The sequence below is a fragment of the Felis catus genome, chromosome D1, assembly GCF_018350175.1.
Source record: "Felis catus isolate Fca126 chromosome D1, F.catus_Fca126_mat1.0, whole genome shotgun sequence".
In the NCBI taxonomy this organism is placed as follows: Eukaryota; Metazoa; Chordata; class Mammalia; order Carnivora; family Felidae; genus Felis; species Felis catus.
Window position 1 is genome coordinate 73,254,840 of NC_058377.1, and position 25,303 is coordinate 73,280,142.

Below are 25,303 nucleotides of genomic sequence, written 5' to 3' on the forward strand. Positions count from 1 at the left end.
AAATTTTATTAATCTTTTCAAAGAGCCATCTTTTGTCTTTTTCTCTTTTATATATGCTACCTGTGCTTATTATTTTTCTTAAAAAACCTTTTTGTTTTGTAATAATTCTACATTTACAGAAAAGTTGCAAAAACAGTACAGACAGTTCCTCTAAGATAGTTAGAAAGTTCCTTTAAGAACATTAAAGGAAACTGGGTTAAGTAACGTAACCATGTTATATTGGACAAAACTAAGACATTAACACTGGTACATTACTATTAACTGAACTGTACTTTAGTCAGACTGAACCAGTTTTTCCATTAATATTCATTTCCTCTTCCAGGATACAATCCAGGATGCCATATTGTACTTAGTGACTTATTTTTAAAATATCATTTTGATTCCCTGTGGAAGAAAGACTGTAGAAGGACAAAGGTAGAAGCTGAGAGAGCTGTAAGGAACTACAGTTGACCTGAGAACAACACAGGATTGAACTGCTTGGGTCCATTTATACGTGAATTTTTCACAGCACAAGTGCTATAAATGTATTTTCTCCTCCTTATGATTTTAACTTTTATTAAAAAAAAATTTTTTTTTAATATTTATTTTTGAGAGAGACAGAGCACGAGCAAAGGAAGGGCAGAGAAAGAGGGAGACAGAGAATCCAAAGCAGGCTCCAGGCTCTGAGCTGTCGGCACAGAGCCCGATGCGGGCGTGAACTCCCGAACCGTGAGATCATGGCATGGGCCGAAGTCGGGACGCCCTACTGACTAAGCCACCCAGGCGCTCTTTAACATTTCTTTTTCGCTAGCCCACTTTAGTACAAGAATAAAGTATACGTACAATAAAAGTATACATACAATAAAAACAACATACAAAATATGTATTAATAAACTATGTATGTTATCAGCAAGGCTTCCAGCCAAGGGTAGGCTATCAGCAGTTAAATTTTGGGAGAGCCAGAAGTTATAAACAGTGGGTACCTGGCTAGCTCAGTCGGCAGAAGATATGACTCTTGATCTCAAGATTGTGGGTTCAAGCCCAATGTTGGGCCTAGAGCTTACTTAAAGATAGACAGATGTTATATACAGATTTTCGACTGCACAGGAGGTCAGAGCCCCTAACCCCCATGTTGTTCAAGGGTCAACTGTGTCGTAACTATTGTAATTGACTAGAACTGTAGCTTTGGTAGTGATAAAGAGTGGTCACATTCTGAATGTATTTTTAAAATAGAGCTGACAAGAATTAGATAGATTGTGGGATATAAAAGATCTTTTTCTTGAGAAATCAAATACGACTTCAAGGTTTGCCCCTTAGCAAAGAGAAGGATAGAGTTGTTATTTACCAAAAAGAGGAAGACTCATAAATAGATATGAAGGGTAATATAAAAAATTCAGTTTCATGTATCTGAAATTTGAGATGTTAATGAATTAGACATTCATATAAAAATGTCAGGTAAAATATATTTGAATCTGGAGTTCAGGGAAGAGGTTAGTCTGAATGTATAAATTTCAGCCATTAGTATATGTAGGGTATTTAAAGACATGAGATTAAGCGAGATCACCTGGAATGTGACCACAAGGGAAAAGAAGAGATCCTAGAACTGAGCCCTATGGTATTCTGATGTTTAGAGGACAGAAAAATAAAGAGACCATAAGCAGAAAGCCAAAAGTGAGAGAACAGAGCAAGACACTGGAAGTCAGAGAACCACAAACATGATACACCAAGAGGTCATGAGAGTATTCAAGAGGAAGAAACAGCCACCTCTATTAAACACTATAGAAACACTGAGAAAAATAAAGACCAAGAACTTACTACTGAAACCATGATCATGAAGTCCTGATCTTAGGTGCAGTTTCAGGGAAGTGCTGAGAATGAAAGCCTGATTGGAGTGGGTTCATAAAAGAATGGAAAGAGAGGAAGTGGAAGCAGTAAAAATAGATTAACTTTAAGGAGTTTTGCTGCAAGAAGAAAAGAGAAGTGGAGTGGTTGCTACAGGGGGATGTGGACTTTTTGTTTTAAGATGGAAGATATGCCCAGGGCTGTCCTTAAACTCTTATTTTCTGTACCTGCAGTAATTTTCTTGGGGATCTCCTTATGGCTTCAAAATACCAATTATATTCTTATGATTCCCATGTTTACTACCTCCAGGCTGGGCCTCTTCCATTAAAATCCAGATTTATATCCAACTGCCTACTCAACATTGCTATTAAGGTGACTAACAGTCATCACGAAGTCCAAAATTAAGTTCTACATCGTCCATCCAAACCTGCTCCTCTCACAATTTCTTCCTCTCCCGCCCCTTCCTCCCCCTTCCCACTATCTATGGCTAGCAAAACATCTTCCTAATTGATTTGTTTCCATTCTTGCCCCCCTCCCTCACTCTATTCCAGCTAGAAAGACAGACATATCAGGCACACTCCTCCTCCCCTAGACAACCAGATAGCTTCCTCCTCTCCTCCAGTTCTTTACTCAAATTTACCTTCCTAATGAGGTCTCTTCTGAATACAAATGTTGAAATTGCAACATTACCCTCATTTATTTTTCTCTATAGTGCTTACCACCTGATGTAGCATATATTTTGTTAGTTTAATTGTCATCTCATGCAACTAGAGTGTAAACTAAGACTTGGGATTACAGTTTCTTTTGTTCACTACCATAGCCTTAGCACCTACAACAGTGCCTCATGATGAGGAGATATTCTGCAAATATTTACTGAATAAATATGTTTATATGCTGACAAGAATATAATAGTAGCTGGAAATTTGAGAGTCATCCTACACTATTTCTTTTCTTATATCTCATTACCTACCAAAATCTTACCAATTTTATCTCCTAAGTATTGTTAATCAGTTCCCTCCTTTTGCCTTTATCACACTAATTATCTTTCACTTGGACTACTATAAAAAACTTTCCTAAATAATCTCCCTAAAACCAATCCCGCCAGAAGTAAATCTAATTTCCACAGTACGGCCAGAGTAATTTCAGCTCAGGACTCAGAAACAAGTCACTCAACCCATCCCACCCCTTACCCTCAGCTAAAAAGGGCTAGAGCAGGGGTCAGTAAACCTTTTCTGTAAAATAGCAATTAATAAATAGTTTAGGCTTTGCAGGATATATAGTATGTGTCTCAACTACTCATCTCTAGTATTAGAACACAAATGCAGTTATAGAAAATATATAAACAAATGGGTGTGGCTGTGTTCCAAAAATTTTTTATTTACAACAGAAAGTAGACTGGATATGGACCTCTAAGCTAGAGGATAGAGTAAAACTCCTTAACATGGATAAGGTGGTAACTTATGTCCGGGTATCTCCAACATCATCTCCCAACCTTCACTTCATACTCTACCCTGTTACAGAAGTGCTTCTACTTTCAAATATGTATCACACCTATGTGCTTTTATTCACACGTCCTTCCCAACCATCTTCTTCTAGCTAACCCATACTGTTGACTTGAACTAGGCAAGCTCCCTTCTTAGAGGCTTTCCTTGGAAGTCTGAAGTTGGAAGAAGTGCCCTTCTCTGATTTCCCAAAGAATCCAATGCATACCTCTATGCTACACTGAAATTTTGTTTAAATCCATCACTAGTTTTAAGTTCCTGGTAGATGGGGACTAGGTCATCCATTTTCGTAACTCCAGCATCTAGAATATAGTAAACATTCACTTCTTTTTTAAATTGAACTGAAGGTTCCTCTTAGTAATAAAGCTGAAGTGAGGTGAAGTGCTGACTCAAGCAATATTGAAAATTTCTGTTAACAAGTTGGGTCAGAAAACAAGTCATCAAACATCAACATCAAGAATATTGTTTAAATCGTCCTTCTAAAATATTTCATACAATACCACACTAATATTTAAGATAGAACAGAGACAAGAATCCTTAAGTCATCATGCCAAAAGGTGTATTAAGACTTACTTCAGTCTGCAGAGCCAGGTCCACTTGGTGGTGGTAAGAATCTAAAAGTTCGTCAACAGGGTATCTGAAATAAAGAACAGTTACTGTGGCTGAAGGATACTATATACAGAAATGATTGTTTTATTCACCAAAATAATGGTATTCATATCCAAAAGCAAAGTTTGAAAACCTGGAATTAATGCTTTAGATGCCACACCTTGTCATGATCTCCTTATAAGGTTTTTCTATTTGATGCAGATGTTTGTTTAAATCCACCGGTGTTTTATCATCTTCTGCCTAAAAAAACACATATACACATATGTTTACCAAAAAAATAAAATCCGTTCTTTGGGCTTGTTTTTTGTTTTTTTTTGGTTTCTTTTTAGTTTTTATTCATTTATTTTTGAGAGAGAAAGAGAGAGTGTACAAGCAGAAGAGGGACAGAGAGGATTGGGGGTCAGAGGATCTGAATGAAGGGAGCTCTGGGTGGACAGCAGACAGTCCAATGTGGAGCTCAAACTAACAAACCGTGAGATCATGACCTGAGCTGAAGGCAGACACTTAACCTACTGAGCCACCCAGGTGCTCCTCTTTGGGCTTTCTATTACCAAATTAAACATGGTTAAGTGTATGACAAATTCTTGAAACTGCAGTGATTTTTCAGAACAGGTTAAAATATTTTCAGAATTAAATACTATTTATAACCAATCAGGGAAACAAGTACATCAATATTCTGAAAAATTTGTTTTATAAATAAAAAAACATAAATGCTTTTTAGTCTAGTTTTTGATCTATAGGCAGCTCCCAAAGTAAAAACTACTTCTGTTCTACACAGAAAGAATAGAGAGGTTTAAAACAAAACAAAACACCTTTAAAGATATCTGACAGCCAAATGAAGGTGGGGTAGAATCAGATGGGGAAGAGATCATCCGAATTTCTGCATTATTTTTTCTAATGATAATCAAATTTCCCCCCAACTTACCCCCAATAAATAAGGTACTGGTCTCTTCTACCATAAGTCTTTACTATGCAAATATTCTCAAGAACATTATTTCTTAACAAACTGAAAAGAGAAGTTACTAATGATTGCTAAAATGTACTGAATTTTGTGAAACAATTTATTTCACTTGGTTGAAAAACATCAAACACAGGAGAAAAACCTAAGAAAATAAACAAAAAGTAGAAATGACTGCTATTTTTCTATCCAAAGTTCTACCAAATGAAGAGTAATTCTCTTTAAAGATTAAAATTCATCAAATGTTTTTGCTTTAACTTCAAAAGAAAGTACTGCATTTTAAAAAGAGAAGCAGTTTTCATTTGGTGAAAAATAATGTATTTTTCTTCCTTCAAACCACATTTAGTATTCAAAATCTTTCCTCCTTCCTCATTTCCCTTTGACCCTAATGTTTTCATTCTTGTGTAAAATCATTACAAGTCAACTTTTATTTCCTCCACTTTGATTTTCAAATATGCCTCCAGCTTGGAGTAGTAGGCTACCTAAGACTCCATGATTGAAAAGCTACCCCCATTTGTTGAAAACCCTTGTTGTGGATAAACTTAGTTCATCATTCCAATCCATTCACCAGTCCAACCCAGAAATCTTGGAGAATGTACAAATTGCAAATTGGCTAATTAGCAGAATTACTCAGAGTCAACCAAATGCAATTCAGTTATAAGGTACATACTTACTGTTCGGGCCAGATTTTGGCACATTGCACTGAAGGTCAAAAGTTGTAGTTTAATCTCTGTGTCCCATTTCCGGCAGTTCTGAATATGTTCATGACTTCCAAGGCAATGATTACTATTAAAATAGATCAATTATTCATCAATGTTATTCTCAAACTAGAAATTACAGAGGTGAGAGTAAAATATAACTTGTATCTGCATCAGAAATTGAAGAGAATGGTAAAATGTAGAGATAATTTTTAACCAAGTGTGAGCATTTAAATAAAAGAATAATTCTACATGGACAGAGTCACAATAAAGAAGAAAGATAAAGGTAAAAAAGAAAATAAGAAAAAAAGAAAATAGGAACAGGGCATTTTTAGTAGCTGAAAGTAATTAAATCTGTAAAATAACTAAACTGTATATGCTAAATTACCTGGTTCAGAAAAAGATTCATACAATGACTATTTCAAGGCAACTAAAAGGAAGTCACAGCTGACCACTGTGTGAAAAGTAATGGCCCATGCTACAGAAGGAAAAAATACGTGACTATTGACTCTTAGCAGAAAGTAAAAAAAACTATTAAATTCACTTATCAATGAAATTACCTTTTTTTCCCATTTAAGACTATAAGTTTAAGGGCAATACCATGTCTTAACTGTCTCTGAAATCCCTCCACAGTCTTAGATACATTCACATCTTAAAGTATATCTCAATTTAAGTTCATGAATCCAATCAATTCAGTAGGACCCAACATATTTTTGGACTACAAATTTAACTTGAAATTTTTCTAATTTTAACCCCTTAAAAATGAAATTTCCAAAGATGTTGTTCAGTAGTTAAGTAAGTAAACTTACTTTTGTAGCACTTCCTCTTGACCACAAACTTTCAGAACGTAGCTGCCAATATCTACTTGATTCAAGTCATCATGTACCCAGCAAAGGGCTTGCATTATAATGATTTCTACAGTAGAACTCACTGTAAAAGAGGCATCATTTTCATTTTGCTCGATTAACTCTATACACTTATTCAGAATGTATTTATCATCTAAGAGAACACTATACAATAGAAATATAATGTAGGTCACATATAGAATTTAAAATTTTCTACTAGCCACGTTGAAAAAAGTAAAAAGAAACAGGTGAAGCTAATTCCAACATGTTTTATTTAATCTAATAAATCCAAAATATCATTTCAACATAAAACCAGTATTTAAAAATTACTGAGACATCTTATTTCTTTTCAAATTGGTTCTTTGAAATTCACCATGTATTTTATACTTCTAGCATATCTCACTCTGTATTAGCCATATTTCAAGTGCTCAATAGCCACATGGGGCTAGGGGTTACTGTATTTGATTAGGGCAGATCTAAAACTAAGAAGCCACCTCCCTATTACAGACTCCTCCAAAAAGGATGACATTTAGCATTATCTAGCAAACAATGATTTAAACCAAATCATAAGAAAAAAAAAATCACCATTTTAAACATTTTTTTTTTTCAACGTTTATTTATTTTTGGGACAGAGAGAGACAGAGCATGAACGGGGGAGGGGCAGAGAGAGAGGGAGACACAGAATCGGAAACAGGTTCCAGGCTCTGAGCCATCAGCCCAGAGCCCGGAGCGGGGCTCAAACTCACAGACTGCAAGATCGTGACCTGGCTGAAGTCAGAGGCTTAACCGACTGCGCCACCCAGGCACCCCAAAAATCACCATTTTAAATGTTTGATATTTGCTGGTAAATTTTCTAATGTAAAATAAAAATACAGCAAGTAGGAAGTATTCTTCAATTATCGTTCTGTCAAGAACGATAGCTCTTGTCAAAAATAGCTCTTGTCAAAGAGCTATTTACTAAGATTATAACACATTAAAAAATTAAAGTAACCTTTTAAAGTAACCTATTTCTGGGCATCTGGGTGGCTCAGTTGGTTATGTGTCTGACTCTTGATTTCAGCTAGTCATGATCTCACAGTTTATGAGATCAAGACCTGCATCAAGCTCTGTACTTTCAGCTTGGGTTTCTCTCTTCCCCCCACCCTCTCTGTTCCTCCCCGGCTCTCCCCAAATAAATAAACATTAAAAAAATAATAAAGTAACCTATTTCTATACTTAGATCTCTTATGTTCAATTTAGAAGACAGTTATTAAATTCAAACTTCACGAAAATCAACAGCTTGGCAGAAAAAGCCATAAAATATCTAATAATGACTACATTTCTGAACAGTCAAATGTACAGTAACATTTATTATTTGGACACACCTCTACTATAATATGGTTAAGTTTCTTAACAGAGATGTATATTATAAATGTGCACATTTACAAAGAACCAAACTACAGGCATTTCAGACATTTTCTCAAAGTGTAATCATATCTTGAGACATCAAGTCAAAATGTGATACAAATTAAAACATTTGCTATCAATGCTTATTATTCAATCAAGGGGCTTACTGACCTTTTTTTCCTTCAATTTTCATATTAATTCTTACAGCATATGGATTTAAACAATTCCCCAAACCAAAATTTAAAGTATGTTTTATAAGAATAACTCTTCCTTTAGAAACTAAAAGAATGATTATTATAGTTGGCTTACATTTTTGTTTCAGATTTCTATTTTTTCAAAGGGGCTTGAAAAGTACAAAGCTACAAAGAAAAGTATGCAAATATTGGACATATTCCTAATCATAACCATTATAGAAAAAAAATGGCATCATTTGTAAGTCAAAGTGCTACAGAAATATAGGACCTTATTCTACCATTGGAATTCCAGTAAAGCAATATACATCATGAGAAGCAGTAAATTATGACAGAAAAGTTCCTACAGACTTTAGGATACATTTCTAGAAAGGATATCCACATCAAATCTGGAAGAGAGAGTTAGAACCAAAGGAGAATTATCTTCTCCTTAGAGGAGCTTAACAAGATAACTGGAATTTCAATTTCACTGACAGCTCTTTATAAACAAGTATTCTTCTTGCCATAAAATGGAAAGAAAAAAAAAAAAAAAGAACTGGACTATAATTAGCCTTTCAATCTCATGCTTTGGGACCTTGGCCACCAGCCACCAATTAACCAAAGTTACTCAGCATTTTTCAGAGAAATATGCAATAATAGAAGTAATAAAGGTAAACTGTTTTCCCACTAGTCTTAACAGGAAAACTATGCAAACGTATGCCAATTTTTTGAAAAGGATAACTAATGAATATTAACTATTTTACCACACACACACACACACACAAAATTCTTTTAAAGTGTATCTAATGATAACAAGGTCAAGAATAATTCAAACTAACATTTTAAACATTTTCCGCCTAATCAAAACTAAACAAGATAGCTGGGGAACTACAAACGTACCATCACATGTAAAAGTAACTGGTAGTTGAAATCCTTCAATTTCAATGGAGACCTTCACGCTAGCATTTTCTCCACATATGTTTCTTTGTACTGTAACTGGACTTAACAAATAGCCTGGATTTGTGCAGTGATTGGTATACGGAAAGTTGGTCTTCAATCTGTTCACAAGAAAGAAGAAATTAAATTACTTTTTTTAAAGCTGCATTTGAGAGCCCTAAACACAAGTTTTGCATGCTTACAGCCATTCAATTCAGTGTCTTTGTCCAGTTCCAGAGCAGCTCATGAGAACTGTAAATGAATGGACCCCAGTCAAACTCCAAATACTAGCATTTGCCTTTTAGATAAAAGGAATCCAAGAAAAGAGATTAAGTACTGTCAGGACATCTTTGGTAACATTAATCAACATTAACCAAGCACACACTGGATACATGGCATTTTCTGCTTCAGTTTTTTTTTATACAGTATAATTACACAAAATGGTTCATTTTTAACGAATCCACTGAGAATATAGGCAATGTAGCCCTCAACCACAATTGCTACAGAGATAAAAAGTTTGTTTTTCTTTTAAAAATCTTTTTTGGGGCACCTGGGTGGTTCAGTCAGTTAAGGGTCCAACTCTTTTTTGTTTGTTTTTCATAAAGAGACAGAGACAGAGCATAAGCAGTGAAGGACAGAGAGAGTCGGAGACAGAGAATCTGAAGCAGGCTCCAGACTGAGCTGTTGGCACAGAGCCCAAAGCGGGGCTTGAACTCACACGCCGTGAGATCATGACCTGAGCCAAAGTTGGATGCTCAACAGACTGATCCACCAGACACCCTTAAGTGTCCAACTCTTGATTTCAGCTCAGGTCATGATTTCATAGTTCATGAAATCAGCCCTGTGTAGGGCTCCGCACTGACAGCATGGAGCCCCCTTGGGATTCTCTCTCTCTCCCTCTCTCTGCCCCTCTTCCTGCTCATGCTCCCTTTCTCAAAATAAATGAATAAACTTAAAAAATTTAAAAACTGTTTTAAGGCCTTTTTCCTATATATTTTGGTTGTTAGACAATAAAAAAAAAACATAATTGGTTGTTACAGTGCTATGAGGCCTTTATTCCCTCAAAATGATTTCTAGAACTTAGCATTTGGAATGGCAAGAATTGCCTGTGAAGGTATTCACAGTAACAACATAGCTTAAGTTGAAATAAATTCACGATTATAGTGTATATGGTTGTTCTCCACACAGCACCTCTGTTATCAGAAGTCAAAGGAGAATTTGATGCCTTTTTAAAATCTGTAGCCTTCCTTTAACTGACTTTTTTCTGGAGGTTAGAAGACAAGATCCAATTGTATTGTCTGCTTTTCATAGGATTACAAATGGAATGAATGCTGAAGGTGTATTTATTTCTGTAGAGATTAAAATAATCAAGTCATAGAAATAGAATAAAATGGCTTGAGATGACAAAAAGAAAAGGGTCAGGGGAGGCAGCAAGTATATCTGTGCAGCCTCTAGAGCCAGACAACCTGAGTTTAAATCCTGATTGTAACTACTAACTAGGTGTGTGACCATAGGCAAGTTATTGAATATCCTTGTTGCTTCCAGCTTCCAATTCTACAAAATGAGGATACTACCACTACTAACTTCATAGGATTATTGTGAGAATTATGTAACTTAAGTTTATAAAACACTCAAAGCAGTGCCTAGTAACAGAGGTGCTATAAGCATCTTGTTCAATAAATAAGTGAATTAAAAAATCTGTGTTCTGCACTATGGCCTAAGTGCCAGAAAAGATCCAAAATTAGAAAGAAATGTAATTTAAAAAAAGCAATATAAGCAATAAACTTAAATTGATATTGGAAATGCACCTTTAGATGTCAACACAGTATCTTTAGATGTGTGCTTGTTGCCAAGCTTACCTATCTGCAATACAATGTGAAGACCTTCATAGGAGCTTGTCTAAGATTCTTGTTTCTCATTTACTAGGTATTCTCGTTTTCTACAGTATAAAATAGATGCTCTCAGCAAATCATGTAATTAATACATGAAATATTAGAGAATTTTGTCTATATCCAAGCAAGACTTCAATTTTCAGAAATCCTTAAGCATGATGAAAGGACAATCAGAAATTCTAATAATAGCTCAGAAAACAAGAATTTATTAGACAAAATAATGAGAAACGTTGCATTCAATAAACTTGACTTGGTAGGGGGAACCCTTCATTTCCTTTCCTTAAAAATGAGTCTTTTGGATACATGTACACCAATGTTTACAGTAGCATTATCTACGGTAGCAAAATTATGGAAACAGCCCAACTGTCCATGGATTGATGAATGGATAAAGAGATGTATTCCATACAATGGAATATTACTCAGCCATAAAAAAGAATGGAATCTTGCCATTTGCAACGACATGGATGGAGCTAGAAAGTATTATGCTAAGCAAAGTAAGTCAGAGAAAGACAAACACCATATAAGTCCACTCATATGGAATTTAAGAAACAAAACAAATGAGCAAAAGGGGAAAAAAGAGACAGAGGCAAACCACAAAAAAGACTCTTAACTATAGAGAACAAATTGATGGTTACCAGAGGGAGGTGGGTGGATCTGTGTGTTAAATAGGTGATGCCGAGGAGGGCGCCTGGGTGGCTCAGTCCGTTAAGCGTCTGACTTCGGCTCAGGTCATGATCTCACAGTTCGTGGGTTCAAGCCCTGCGTCGGGCTATGCGCTGACAGCTCAGAGCCTGGAGCCTGCTTCAGATTCTGTGTCTCCCTCTCTCTCTGCCCCTCTCCCACTCACGCTCTATCTCTCTCTCTCAAAAATAAATAAATGTGAAAACTTTAAAAAAAAAAAAAAAACAGGTGATGCCGACTCAGCAAATAAAGAGGACACTTGTGATGAGCACCAGCTGATGTATGGAAGTGCTGAATCACTATCCTGTAAACCTGAAACTAGTATTACACTGTATGTTAACTGGAATTTAAACAAAAACTTAAAAAAAAAAAAAAAAAAGAGTCCACGGGGCACCTGAGTGGCGCAGTTGGTTGAGCGTCTGACTTCAGCTCAGGTCATGATCTTATAGTCCGTGAGTTCGAGCCCCGTGTCGGGCTCTGTGCTGACAGCTCAGAGCCTGAAGCCTGTTTCAGATTCTGTGTCACTCTCTCTGCCCCTTCCCCGCTCATGCTCTGTCTCTCTTTGTCTCTCAAAAATGAATAAGTATTTATAAATAAATACATAAATAAATAAAAGAGTCCTTTTTTTTACACAGCAATGTGAATGTAGAGTAAAACCTTGATTTGCAAGCATAATTCATTCTGGTAATATGTTTGTAATCCAAAGCACTGTATATCAAAGTGAATTTCAAGAACCACTGGCTCAGTTGTGATCATGTGACATTTGGCGTCATCTACTACTCGTACTGCAAGACATCTATCATTTTTCAAGTTAAAAATCTATTAGAAATATTTGCTTGCCTTGTGGAACAAGTTACTTGCAATCCAAGGTTTCACTGTACAGAACATCACACATTTGTACATGTAAAACTGGTTAAAATAGTAAATTTCATTTTACGTATGTTTCATCACAAGAAAAAAACTTTTTAATGAGTTCTATCTCTGGTTGACAGTATGGAAGATAGTCCAAGAGAAAAAAAAAAGTACTTCTTTTTTTTAATAATGTTTATTTATTTTTGAGACAGAAAGAGACAGAGCATGAGCAGGGGAGGGGCAAAGAGAGAGGGAGACACAGAATCCAAAGCAAGCTCACAGAGCCCAATGTGGGGTTTGAACTCGTCAACCGCTAGATCATGATCTGAGCCGAAGTCGGACACTCAACCAACTGAGCCACCCAGGCGCCCCAACAGTAATTTTCTTTTTAATGTTTATTTATTTTTTTAGAGAGAGAAAGAGAGAAGGAGGAGGGGAAGGACAGAGAGGGGAGAACAGAGAGGGTCCAAAGAGGGCTCTCTGCTGACAGCAACGAGCCCCATGGGCTCGAACTCACAAACCATGAGATCCTGACGGGAGCCAAAGTCAGGTGCTTAACTGACTGAGTCACCCAGGCGCCTCAGTAATTTTTTTTTCTATAAAATTGACATTCTTCTATTCTTATGGTTTTGTTTGCTTTATCAAAATTGGGGAAAAACTAAGATGGTAATAGATTCCTTAAAGTTGGGGGTTTTTTTTGTTCTGTTTGTGACTACACTTTTAAACATACAAAAGCAAATTAATAAATTTATAACTGCTGAATAAATTACTCAATATAATAGACCATGTAAGGTATTTTTATGGACACTCTAAACCATATATTATAGCTTGATATTCTTGAGTAATTACCTATAACGATTATTTTTTTAAGCTCTGATTTTCCACTAATATTTCCACTTCCCTGTTACCATGAAAGAAATGTCTTCGTTTGCTTGTTTAATGTGGCACTACAGTTCAGGAAATTTAGATGCTTTAGGGTTTATTTTCTTACTGTGTGCCCAATCAAGCTGATGTTAGGTACGGACAGAGCCAAACTGTGTAAACTCAGGCAGGAAGAGACAAAAATGAGTGTTTTAAAAGACAAAAATAAAAAATAGGACTTTTAATTGAATAAACACTACTTTAAGGGCACCTGGGTAGCTCAGTCAGTTAAGTGTCAGACTCTTGATTTTGGCTCAGGTCATGATCTCACAGTTCAGGAGTTTCAGCCCCAAGCTGGGCTCTGCTCTGACAGCACTGAGCCTACTAGAGATTCTCTCTCTCCCTCTCTCTCTGCCCCTCCCCTGCTTGCACTCTCTCTTTCTTAAAATAAGCAAACTTAAAAAAAAAAAAAAAAAAGGAATAGACACTACTTTATAGGAAAGGAAAATCAGCATTGTTTAGAATAAAATTATCTAAATGCAGAGGTAAAGTCCTCGAAAATACACAGGGAATCCTTGGGATCGAGACACTATTGTAGGATATAAATACTAGATCTGAAATATATAGGGAAAAAAGGAACCAGCAGGCTACTTAGAATGACAAGTGTGAAGTGTAGCTTCTCATCCTATCATGCTAGGAAACCACAAATGAAGCGGCAAAACCTTTGGTATCTAAAATTCTAATAACTTTCTCTAGAACTATGTAACTAGCAGATACAGCAAGCTTTGTCAACTATGATAAGTGGGAAAAGGAAAGAAAACAGGAAATAAAAACCAGAAAAATGTAGTAATAATAAAATGTGCTGAATCACAGCATTATAATACTTTAAAAGAGATTCTTTTTTTTTTTTAATTTTTTTTTTCTTCAATGTTTTTTATTTATTTTTGGGACAGAGAGAGAGCATGAACGGGGGAGGGGCAGAGAGAGAGGGAGACACAGAATCGGAAACAGGCTCCAGGCTCTGAGCCATCAGCCCAGAGCCCGACGCGGGGCTCGAACTCACGGACCGCGAGATCATGACCTGGCTGAAGTCGGACGCTTAACCGACTGCGCCACCCAGGCGCCCCATTAAATTTTTTTTAAATTTTAGAATGATTAGTATTAAGCTTGTTTTCAAGTTAACTTTTTAAAAGCAAGTATTTAATTTTAAAAAATCTTTAATTTATAAAGAAAAATTCCTTACTTTGTAATGGATTGACAAAAAGCAGCTACTTCTTCATTCTGTACTTCAATTTCTTGTAGAAGAGAACTTCCAGTTGACAAACTAGTGGTCCCACTTGGGTCTTTCTGTAATCAAAAAAATGTTTTTATTTCAAAAGTAAAAGATCCCCAGATGTTAAGTAGCACCACAGCATAAACACATTTTTACAAAAGTGTGTACAAAGACATGGAGGGAAATATAAATCGTATCAGTAACAAAGTTTTTAAATTATAGATTTCTGTCTTTGTAAAAGTAATACCAGCTAAGCCTTGAAGTTCACTGGTCTTACTTGCTCCAAAGTAGAAATAGGCTGTACTTTGTAATGGTCAGTAAGAATAGAATGCTAAAGATATTTCCAATCAAAATCTTCCTGACATAAATGCTTCAGCAAGACTAAATGATTTAAAGGACTACCCTCTGTTTTAAAAAAGTGAAGAGATCAAACCCATTTGGGACTCCTCTAGTTACCAGGAATTCTATATATTCAACTGTGGCCCCAAATTCCAAGAAAGCAGCTAGTTCTTTATGTAAGAGAATGACTTTTAGGAGTTAGCGAGCATCTTCCATGTTAGTAAATTTATGCAAACATCATGATAGCCCTTCAAAAGGTAAGTTTGTCTGACCTAACTTTGTGTGCAATATTTTAATGAGATAAATTCACCACCCAAGCACAGCCAAACAGCATTTCCTTTAAAATTAAGTTAATTGAAATTAACTAAATTAAAATCGGAACATTTTCAATTTGAAATTAGTGAATGAAAATATATACATTTCAAGAATTGTAATGAACTTCAATGACCATGGCAAGATCTTGTCAGAAAAATTACTGAAAATTTAGGGTAACAATTCCTTTATGAATTTCCTTCTTTACAAGGTGTCAGAGCCCTTTCTGCTAGAATGTGAATTGAACATTTAAGGGGAAAAACAAAACAAAACAAGCCTCGAGTTCTAGAAAATCATAACTAAAAATAACACAACTCATGGGAAAAACAGAGTTAAGGCAAACTATTCAAAATCAGTGTAACTTTGTAATCAAAGCCTTAACTAACATAACAAGTCCTTATCGAAATATCTGCACAATTAAATCTCCACTTGAATCTGCACCTAGCATTATGGTCTTCGATCCTTTGAAGCCTGAAACCCTGGAACTCCTGCTCCTTCATTTGTGATATGGATCTTTTTTTTTTAAGTTTATTTTTATTTATTTTGAGAAAGATAGAGCAAAGTGGGGCGGAGCAGACAGAGAGGGTCACAATACCAAGCAGTCTCCGCGCCCTGTCAGCACAAAGCCCAGCCCGATGCAGGGCTTGAACTCATCAACTGTGAGATCATGTCCTGAGCTGAAATCAAGAGTTGAATGCTTAACGGACTGAACCACCCAGGTGTCCCTGTGATATGGGTTCTTGAGGGCATTTGCTTCTATTCAAGACCAATTTCAGTGGAGTTAAAAATATAATCTAAGATGTAGATGTTTTCAGGTAAGTTCATAATGCAAAGAGAAATGAATTCACAGCTTCTTTTCTGTAGTTACAGCTTCACCAGACAGTTTAACATTTGTGGAATATGGAACCGTTCTTGAAGCCATTCCTTCAACCACCATTTTAACTGAAAGATAACGCTTCTGCAGGATTTTCAGTTTTTTCCTTAATATTTTCTCATATTACTAAGGCTTTCTCTTTGTGAGAAAGTTTGTTCTTGATTGTTATAAAATGTTACCATGTTGGAAAAGATTATGTTTGAACTAATGCCACCTCTCCAATTTACCATCAAACTCATATTTACCAATTACATAGGCTAATTTGTGTTATAGAGACAAGCACTGTAACAAATAAACCAATTAGCTTGAATCATATCTTGTTCCTATAAAACACAAGCTGAACTCTCCTGCCTCTGAATCTGTTTTAGTCTTCAATGGCTGCCCTCACAATCCAAGTCAAAATCTATTATTTTCTTAAGGCCCAACAAAATGCTACTTCATCTACCGTGCCCTTTATGATTATTCAGCATAAAACAATTCCCCCCATCCTATCAATTCTAAGTACTTAGTCTGAACCAAATACCGTATCATCACATGCTGTTTGATATTCGTCCTAATGTGGAAAGAAAGCCCTTTGAAGACAAAAATCTGATTTTATTGAATGTTGTATTTTTATATCCAGTTCAGAAGGCACTCAACCATTGGTTCAATTTGGGAAAGGAAGAGTTATTTTTTTTAAAGTACAGTTTCTGTTTTATAAGAGTTCTGTGGGTGGATGGTGGGGATGGCTGTACAACAAAATGTGAATGGTTTAATACCACTGAACTGTACACCTAGAAATGTTTAAGATGGTATTTTGGTTAAATGCATTTTACCAACAACAAAAAAATCTATCAATTACTGAGCATTTACTACACGTCAAGTTCTGCTATAGGAAATTTACAAGTATGTATGTATTTTTTTAAGTTTATCATTTATCTTGAGAGAGAGAGAGACAGAGAGACAGAGAGACAGAGAGAGAGAGAGGAGGGGCAGAGAGACAGGGAGAGAGAGAATCCCAAGCAGGCTCTGCACTGTCAGCGCAGAGCCTGACACAGGGCTATATGTATTATTTATTTCCCACAAATCTCTAGTAGGTGGGTAATATTATTATCCCCATTTTACAGATTAAAACATGAGACACAGAGAAATTAATTAACACAAGTCAGAGAGCTAATATAATCATAGTATTTCAAACCAGGCAGCCTAGCTTCAGAATCATATGCTTAATCACTCTGCCCTTCTACCTCTCAAAAAAGTCTCCCTAAAAAAACTTAAAAACAAAATGATAGGGGTACATGGGTGGCTCAGTCATTTAAGCATCCAACTCTGGATTTAGTTTGAGTTCGAGCCCTGCATCAGGCTCCACACTGACAGTGTGGAGCCTGCTTGGGATTCTCTCTCTTTCCCTCTCTCTCTGCCCCTCCCCTGCTGGCGTTCCCTTTCTTTCTCTTTCAAAATAAATAAACTTAAAAAAAGGAGAGGAGGAGTTAAAATGGCATAGTAAGAGGACTCTGAGCATGTCTCATCACTTGAACACAGCTAGACCAACATCAAACCATTTTGAACACCTAGGAAATTGATCTGAGGATTAACAGAACAATATGCATAATTTGGGAGAGAGAACCTGAAGGTATGTGGTGTGGAGAGGTGAATTGGGGGAGAGAAGAGCACCCACGCCACAGAGGGGAACAGGCCCTTTTTTTGCAGAGAGGACGTGGGGAGCGAGGGGGAGACTGAGCAGCATGCCAGAGTCATGCAAGAAATGCACTCCCCCAGGAGCACCTGGGTGGTCCTGTTGGTTAAGTCTGACTTTGGCTCAGGTCATGATGTCCCGGTTCGTGGGTTTGAGCCCCACGTTGGGCTCTGTGTTGACAGCTCAGAGCCTGGAGCCTACTTTGAATTCTGTGTCTCCCTGTCTCTCTGCCCTTCCCCTGCCTACACTCTGTCTGTCTCTCTCTCCTCCAAAACTAAACATTAAAAAAAAAAATTTAAAAAGAAATGCGCTCCCCTGAAAGTAGCTAGAAAGAAAGTTGGGGCGCCTGGGTGGCGCAGTCGGTTAAGCGTCCGACTTCAGCCAGGTCACGATCTCGCGGTCCGTGAGTTCGAGCCCCGCGTCAGGCTCTGGGCTGATGGCTCGGAGCCTGGAGCCTGTTTCCGATTCTGTGTCTCCCTCTCTCTCTGCCCCTCCCCCGTTCATGCTCTGTCTCTCTCTGTCCCAAAAATAAATAAACGTTTAAAAAAAAAAAAATTTAAAAAAAAAAAAAAGAAAGAAAGCATGAAAAATACACAGGGGACTGCATAAGAAAACCATTCCCCAAAACCACTGACAGGGGAAAAGAAAAGGGTCTCAATACCGCCAGCTTTTAAAAACAGAAGAGTGTAAAATCTAAAGTTTGGAGATCAGCACCTGGTGGTGATCAGGTGAGGAAGCCAGGAGACGGAAGCAGTCTGAGGATCCCCTGGGTGGCACAGGGAGAAGCAGTTTCCCTGTCTGGAGTACATTTCGTAGAGGCAATACAGACTCTCTGTGGGGCAAAGACCCTGCAGGCACCAAAGAGCTTCCCTGTTCACCTGTATAGGAACAAGGACAGCTAGCAGCAAAGGGCAGCAAAACCTGGCTCCAGCTGTGTGTTGCAAGATATACCATAAACTCTGAGCTGCTGAGTGACTGCATGAACATTTTCTGGGACAAGACTGTACCATCCACGGCAAGGCAAAATCCTCCCCCAGAGTATCAGTGCAGGACAGAGCCACAGGGGTCTCTGAAGTGTGGGGTTATGAAACACAGGCATGCCTGACAGGTGGACAGCTTGGACACAAACGGGGAAGGCGCGGAGCTGACAGAAGCAAGGGACACAAGAGGGGTAACTGATTGCATGTCTGTGATGGCATGAAATTCCCACTCTGGAGACTAGAGAGCGGGGAGAAACCATTTTTACCATTAGCACACCAATACTGATAGACGCCAGTGAGTTAAACAGTGCCACCAAGTGGAGAATGGAACTGTTGCACCAAGCCCCGCCACCTGTGCCTTCCAGGCACATCCCCACTAGGGCAAGTTGACCTGAAATTTAGAGCAACAGGCCCTCCTCCAGAAGACTAGTACAAATCACCTCCACACCTAGAACTACTGATCGCAGAGTGCTACAAAGTTTCAGCTCTAGGGGAACCTGTATATAAATTCATTTGGGTTTTTCTTGTTTGTTCATTTGTTCATTTTGTGTGTGTGTGTCTATTCTTTTTCTTAGATACAGAAGCAGCAAATTTTTTATTTGATTTTATTTTTTATTTTAATTACAATTTTTTTCTTTTTCCTTTTTTCTATCAAGCTCCTCTTAAGCAGACCAAAGCACACCTAGGATTTAGCTTCCTTTATTTAATTTTTTTTTTAATTTTTATTTTATTATTTTTTCTTCCTTCAAAATGCAAAGACAGAGGAATTCACCCCAAAAGAAAGAACAGGAAGAAATGACAGCCAGGGATTTAATCGATAAAGATATAACATGTCTCAGAATTTAAAACAGCAATTATAAGGATTCTAGCTGGGATTGAAAAAAAGCACAGAAGACACTAGAGAATCCCTTACTGCAGAGATAAAAGAGCTAAATTCTAGTCAGGCCAAAATTAAAAATGCTATAACCAAAATGCAAACCCAAACAGATGTCATGGCAGTGAGGATGGACGAGGCAGAGGAGTAAATTAGTGATGTAGAAGATAAAATTGTGAGAAATTATGAGGCTGAAAAGAAGAGTGAAACAAAGGTAACGGTTCATGAAGGTATACTTAAGGGAACTCAGTGACTTATTAAAATGAAATAACATTCCTTTGATTGGAGTCCCAGATTTATAGAGACAGAAAAAGGGGCAAAAGGTTTATGTGAGCAAATTATAGCTGAAAACTTCCCTAATCTGGGGAAAGGCACAGACATCAAAGAAGCACAGAAAACTCTCATTAAATTAAACAAAAGCCAGCCAACACGAAGGTATATCACAGACAAGGAAAGAATCCTGAAAGTAGCAAGGGAAAAAAAAGTTCTTAACCTACAAGGGAAAACAGATCAGGTTCACAAACAGATCTGTCCACAGAAACTCAGTAGGCCAGATGGGAGTGACAGGATATCCACATTCAATATGCTGAATGGGAAAAATATACAGCCAAGAATACTCTTTGCAGCAAGGCCACTATTGAGAATAGAAAAGGGGGTAGGGGGATAGAATAAGAGGGATGCCTGGGTGGCTCAGTCTGTTGAGCATCCAACTTTGGCTCAGGTCTTGATTTCACGGTTTATGAGTTCAAACCCCGCATCCAATTCTGTGCTGACATGACTGCTCTGAGCCTGGAGCCTGCTTCAGATTCTGTGACTTCCTCTCTCACTGCCCCTCCCCCACTTGTGCTCTCTCTCACTCTTTCAAAAAAATGGATAAACATTAAAAGAAGAGAGAGAGAGAAAGAGAAATAAAGAGTTTCCCAGACAAACTAAAGGAGTTTTGACCACTAAACCAGCCCTGCAAGCAATATTAAGAGGGATTCTTTGAGTGGGGGTGGAGAAGACCAAAAGCAACAAAGACTGGAAAGAACATCACCAGAAACACCAACTTTACAGGTAACACAGTGGTACTAAACTTGTATCTTTCAATAATCACCCTGAATGTAAATGGACATGGGGTATCAGAATGAATAAAAAGACAACACCCATCTATATGCTGCCTACAAGGGACTCATTTTAGACCTAAAGCCATTGGCAGATAGAAAATGAAAGGATGGAGAAACATCTATCATGCTAATGAATGCCAAAAAAAAAAGTCAGAGGAACCATATTTGTATCAGACAAACTAGATTTACATTTTTTTTTTAGTCTTTATTTATTTTTGAGAGAGAGATAGGGTACAAATGGGGGAGGAACAGAGAGAGAGGGAGACACAAATCCGAAGCAGGCTCCAGGCTCTGAGCTGTTAGCACAGAACCTAATGCGGGGCTCGAACCCACAGACCATGAGATCATGACCTGAGCTGAAGTCAGATGCTCAACCAACTGAGCCACCCAGGGGCCCCTAGACAAAACAGATTTTAAACCAAAGACTGTAAAAAGAGATGGTGAAGAATTAAATCATAATTAAGGGGTCTATCCGTCAAGAAGATCTAACAATTGTAAATATTTATGGCCCCAACTTGGAAGCACCCAAATAATCAAATAACAACAAACATAAAGAAACTCATTGAAATAATACAATAATAGTAGGTGACTATACCCCACTCACAACAATGGACATTTCATCTAAGCTGAAAATCAACAAAGAAACAATGACTTTGAAGGACACACTGGAGCAGATAGACTTAACAGGTATTCAGAACATTCCATCCTAAAGCAGCAGAATAACCATGCTTTTCAAGGGCACACATAACATTCTCCAAAATAGATCACATACTGGGTCACAAATTGGCCTTCAACAAGTAAAAAAAAAAAGAGTGAGATCATACCATGCATATTTTCAGATCACAACACTATGAAACTTGCAATCAACCACAAGAAAAAAATTTGGAAAGACCACAAATACTTGGAGGTTACAGAACATTCTACTAAAGAATGAATGGATTAACCAGGAAATTAAAGAGGAAATTAAAAAGTACATGGAAGCAAATGAAAATGAAAACACGAGGGGTGCCTAGATGGCTCAGTCAGTTGAGCATCTGACTGTTGATTTTAGCTCAGGTCATGATCACATGGTTTTGAGTTCGAGCCCCACATCAGGCTCTGTGCTGACAGCATGGAGCCTGGAGCCTGGAGCCTGCTTGGGATTCTCTCTCCCTTGCCCTCTCTCTCTGCCCCTCCCCTGCTCGCTCTCTCTCTCTCAAAATAAATAAACATTAAAAATTCTTTTAATTTAAAAAAAAAAGAGAGAGAGAAAATGACAACAAGACAATCCAAAACCTCTGGGATGCAGCAAAGTCAGTCCTAAGAGGGAAGTATATTGCAATACAGGCTACATCAAGAAGCACAAAAGGTCTCAAACACATTACCTAACCTGACACTTAAAAGAGCTACAAAAGGAACAACAAAGACTAAAGCCAGCAGCAGAAGAAAAATAATAAAGACTAGAGCAGAAGTAAATGATATAGAAACAAACAAAAAACACAGAACAGATCAATCAAACTAAGAGCTGGTTCTTTCAAAGAATAAAATTGATAAACTCTTAGCCAGACGTATCAAAAATGACCCAAAAAAATAAAATCAGGAATGAAAGGGGAGAGATCACAACCAACACCACAGAATACAATTATAAGAGATTATGAAAAATTATATGTAAACAAACTGTGCAACCAGGAAGAAATGGATAAATTCCTAGAAACATACAAACTACCAACACTGAAACAGGAATAAATAGAAAATTTGAACACACCATAACAAGCAAAGAAATTGGAGGTGCGTGGGTGGCTCAGTCGGTTTAGTGTCTGACTTCAGCTCATGTCATGATCTCACAGTTCATGAGTTCAAGTCCCACATTGGGGCCTGTGCTGACAGCCTAGAGCCTGGAGCCTGGTTCAGATTCTGTGTCTCCCTCTCTCTCTGTCCCTCTCCCACTCACTCTCTGTCTCTCAAAAAGGAATAAAAGTTTTAAAAAAATGTTTTTTAATAAAAACAAACATTATGAGCAATTATATGGCAATAAAATGGGCAGTCTGGAAGAAATGGACAAATTCCTAGAAACATATACACTACCAAAACTGAAACAGGAAGAAACAGAAAATTAGAACAGACCCATAACCATTAAGGAAATTGAATTAGTAATAAAAAAATCTCCCAAAAACCAAGAGTCCAGGGCCAGATGACTCTCCAGGGGAATTCTACCAAACATTTAAAGAAGAGTTAACACCTATTCTCTTGAAGGTGTTCCAAAAAATAGAAATGGAAGCAAAATTTCCAAACTCTTTCTATGAAGCCAGCATTACCTTGATTCCAAAACCAGACAGAGACCCCACTAAAAAGGAGAACTAGGGACCAATTTCCCTGATGAACATGGATGCAAAAATCCTCAACAAGATATTAGCCAACCGACTCCAACAATACATTAAAAAAATTATTCACCACAACCAAGTGGGATTTATACCTGGGATGCAGGACTGGTTCAATATCCGCAAAACAATTAACGTGATTCATCACATCAATAAAAGAAAGGACAAGAACCATATGATCCTCTCAATAGATGCAGAGAAAGCATTTGACAGAATACAGCATCCTTTCATGATAAAAACCCTTAAGAGAGTAGAAACAGAAGGAGCATACCTCGAGGTCATAAAAGCCATATATGAACGACCCAACGCTAACATCATCCTCAATGGGGAAAAACTGAGAGCTTTCCCCCTAAGGTCAGGAACAAGACAGGGATGTCCACTCTCGCCACCATTATTCAACATAGTATTGGCAGTCTTAGCCTCGGCAATCAGACAACACAAAGAAATAAAAGGCATCCAAATCGGCCAGGAGGAGATCAAACTTTCACTCTTCGTAGATGACGTGATACTCTATATGGAAAACCCAAAAGATTCCACCAAAAAACTGCTAGAATTGATTCATGAATTCAGCAAGTTGCAGGACATAAAATCAACGCACAGAAATTGGTTGCATTCCTATACACCAACAATGAAGCGACAGAAAGAGAAATCAAGGAATCGATCCCATTTACAGTTGCACAAAACACTGTAAAATACCTAGGAATAAATCTAACCAAAGAGGTGAAACATCTATACACTGAAAACTATAGAAAGCTTACGAAAGAAACTCAAGAAGACACAAAAAAATGGAAAAAAATTCCATGCTCCTGGATAGGAAGAACAAATATTGTTAAAATGTTGATACTACCCAAACCGCAATCTACATATTCAATGCAATCCCAATCAAAATAACACCAGCATTCTTCACAGAGCTAGAACAAATAATCCTAAAATTTGTATGGAACCAGAAAAGACCCCGAACAGCCAAAGCAATCTTGAAAAAGAAAACCAAAGCAGGAGGCATCACAATCCCAGACTTCAAGCTATACTACAAAGCTGTAATCATCAAGACAGTATGGAACTAGCACAAGAACAGCCACTCAGATCAATGGAACAGAATAGAGAACCTGGAAATGGACCCACAAACGTATGGCCAACTAATCCTTGACAAATCAGGAAAGAATATCCAATGGAATAAAGACAGTCTCTTCAGCCAAGTGGTGTTGGGAAAACTGGACAGCGACATGCAGAAGAACGAACCTGGACCACTTTCTTACACCATACACAAAAATAAACTCAAAATGGATAAAAGACCTAAATGTAACATAGGAAGCCATCAAAATCCTCGAGGAGAAAGCAGGCAAAAACCTCTTTGATCTCGTGGTATGTGAGTTGGAGCCCCGCATCAGGCTCTGTGCTAACAGCTGACCCTGGAGCCTGCTTCAGATTCTGTGTCTCCCTCTCTCTCTGCCCCTCCCGTGCTCATGCTCTGTCTCTGTCTCTCAAAAATAAACATTGAAAAAAAATTTTTTTAAAAAGAAAGAAATGGTTGCAATTCTATACAGAAATAATGAAACAGCAAAAAAAGAAAGCAAGGAATTGATCCCATTTGTAATAGCACCAAAAACAATTAGATACCAGGAATAAAGTTAACCAAGAGGTAAAAGATCTGTACTCTAACAACTATCAAAAACTCGTGAAAGACATTGAAGAGGACACAAAGAAATGGAAAGGCATTCCATGCTCATGGATTGGAAGAACAGACATTGTCAAAACGTCTATACTACCCAAAGCAATCTACACATTTAATGCAATGCCCATTAAAATACCACCGACATTTTTCACAAAGCTAGAACAATCCTAAAATTTGTATGGAACCACAAAAGGCCCTGAAGAGCCAAAGCAATCCTGAAAAAGAAAAGCAAATCTAGAGACATCACAATTCTGGATTTCAAGCTATATTATAAAGCTGCTGTAGTCATCAAAACAGTATGATACTGGCATAAAAACAGACACATAGATCAACAGAACAGAACAGAAAATCCAGAAATGGACCCAGAACTATGTGGTCATTAATCTTTGACAAAGCAGGAAAGAATATCCAATGGAAAAAAAGTCTCTTCAACAAATGGTGCTGGGAAAACTGGACAGCAACACACATAAGAATGAAACTGGACCACTTGCTTATACCATATACAAAAATAAATTCAAAATGAATGAAAAGACCTAAATCTGAGACAGGAAACCATCAAAATCCTAGAGAACACAGGCAGCAACCTCTTTGACCTCGGCCATAGCAACTTATTAGACATGTTGCCAGAAG

General features: G+C 37.4%; 1 protein-coding gene across 3 annotated transcripts in view; it reads right to left on the reverse strand.

Annotated features, from left to right (window-relative positions):
• Positions 1 to 25,303, reverse strand: part of PIK3C2A (phosphatidylinositol-4-phosphate 3-kinase catalytic subunit type 2 alpha) — a 189,521-nt gene that overhangs the window by 48,422 nt on the left and 115,796 nt on the right. For all 3 annotated transcript variants that reach the window (XM_045039035.1, XM_045039036.1, XM_006937126.5), the window contains 6 exons: positions 14,455 to 14,558; positions 8,890 to 9,047; positions 6,398 to 6,518; positions 5,565 to 5,676; positions 4,093 to 4,172; positions 3,897 to 3,960 (listed from right to left, as the gene is read on the reverse strand). In XM_045039035.1, the coding sequence (XP_044894970.1) occupies positions 3,897 to 3,960; positions 4,093 to 4,172; positions 5,565 to 5,676; positions 6,398 to 6,518; positions 8,890 to 9,047; positions 14,455 to 14,558 (639 nt within the window). The remainder of the gene's footprint in view (positions 1 to 3,896; positions 3,961 to 4,092; positions 4,173 to 5,564; positions 5,677 to 6,397; positions 6,519 to 8,889; positions 9,048 to 14,454; positions 14,559 to 25,303) is intronic.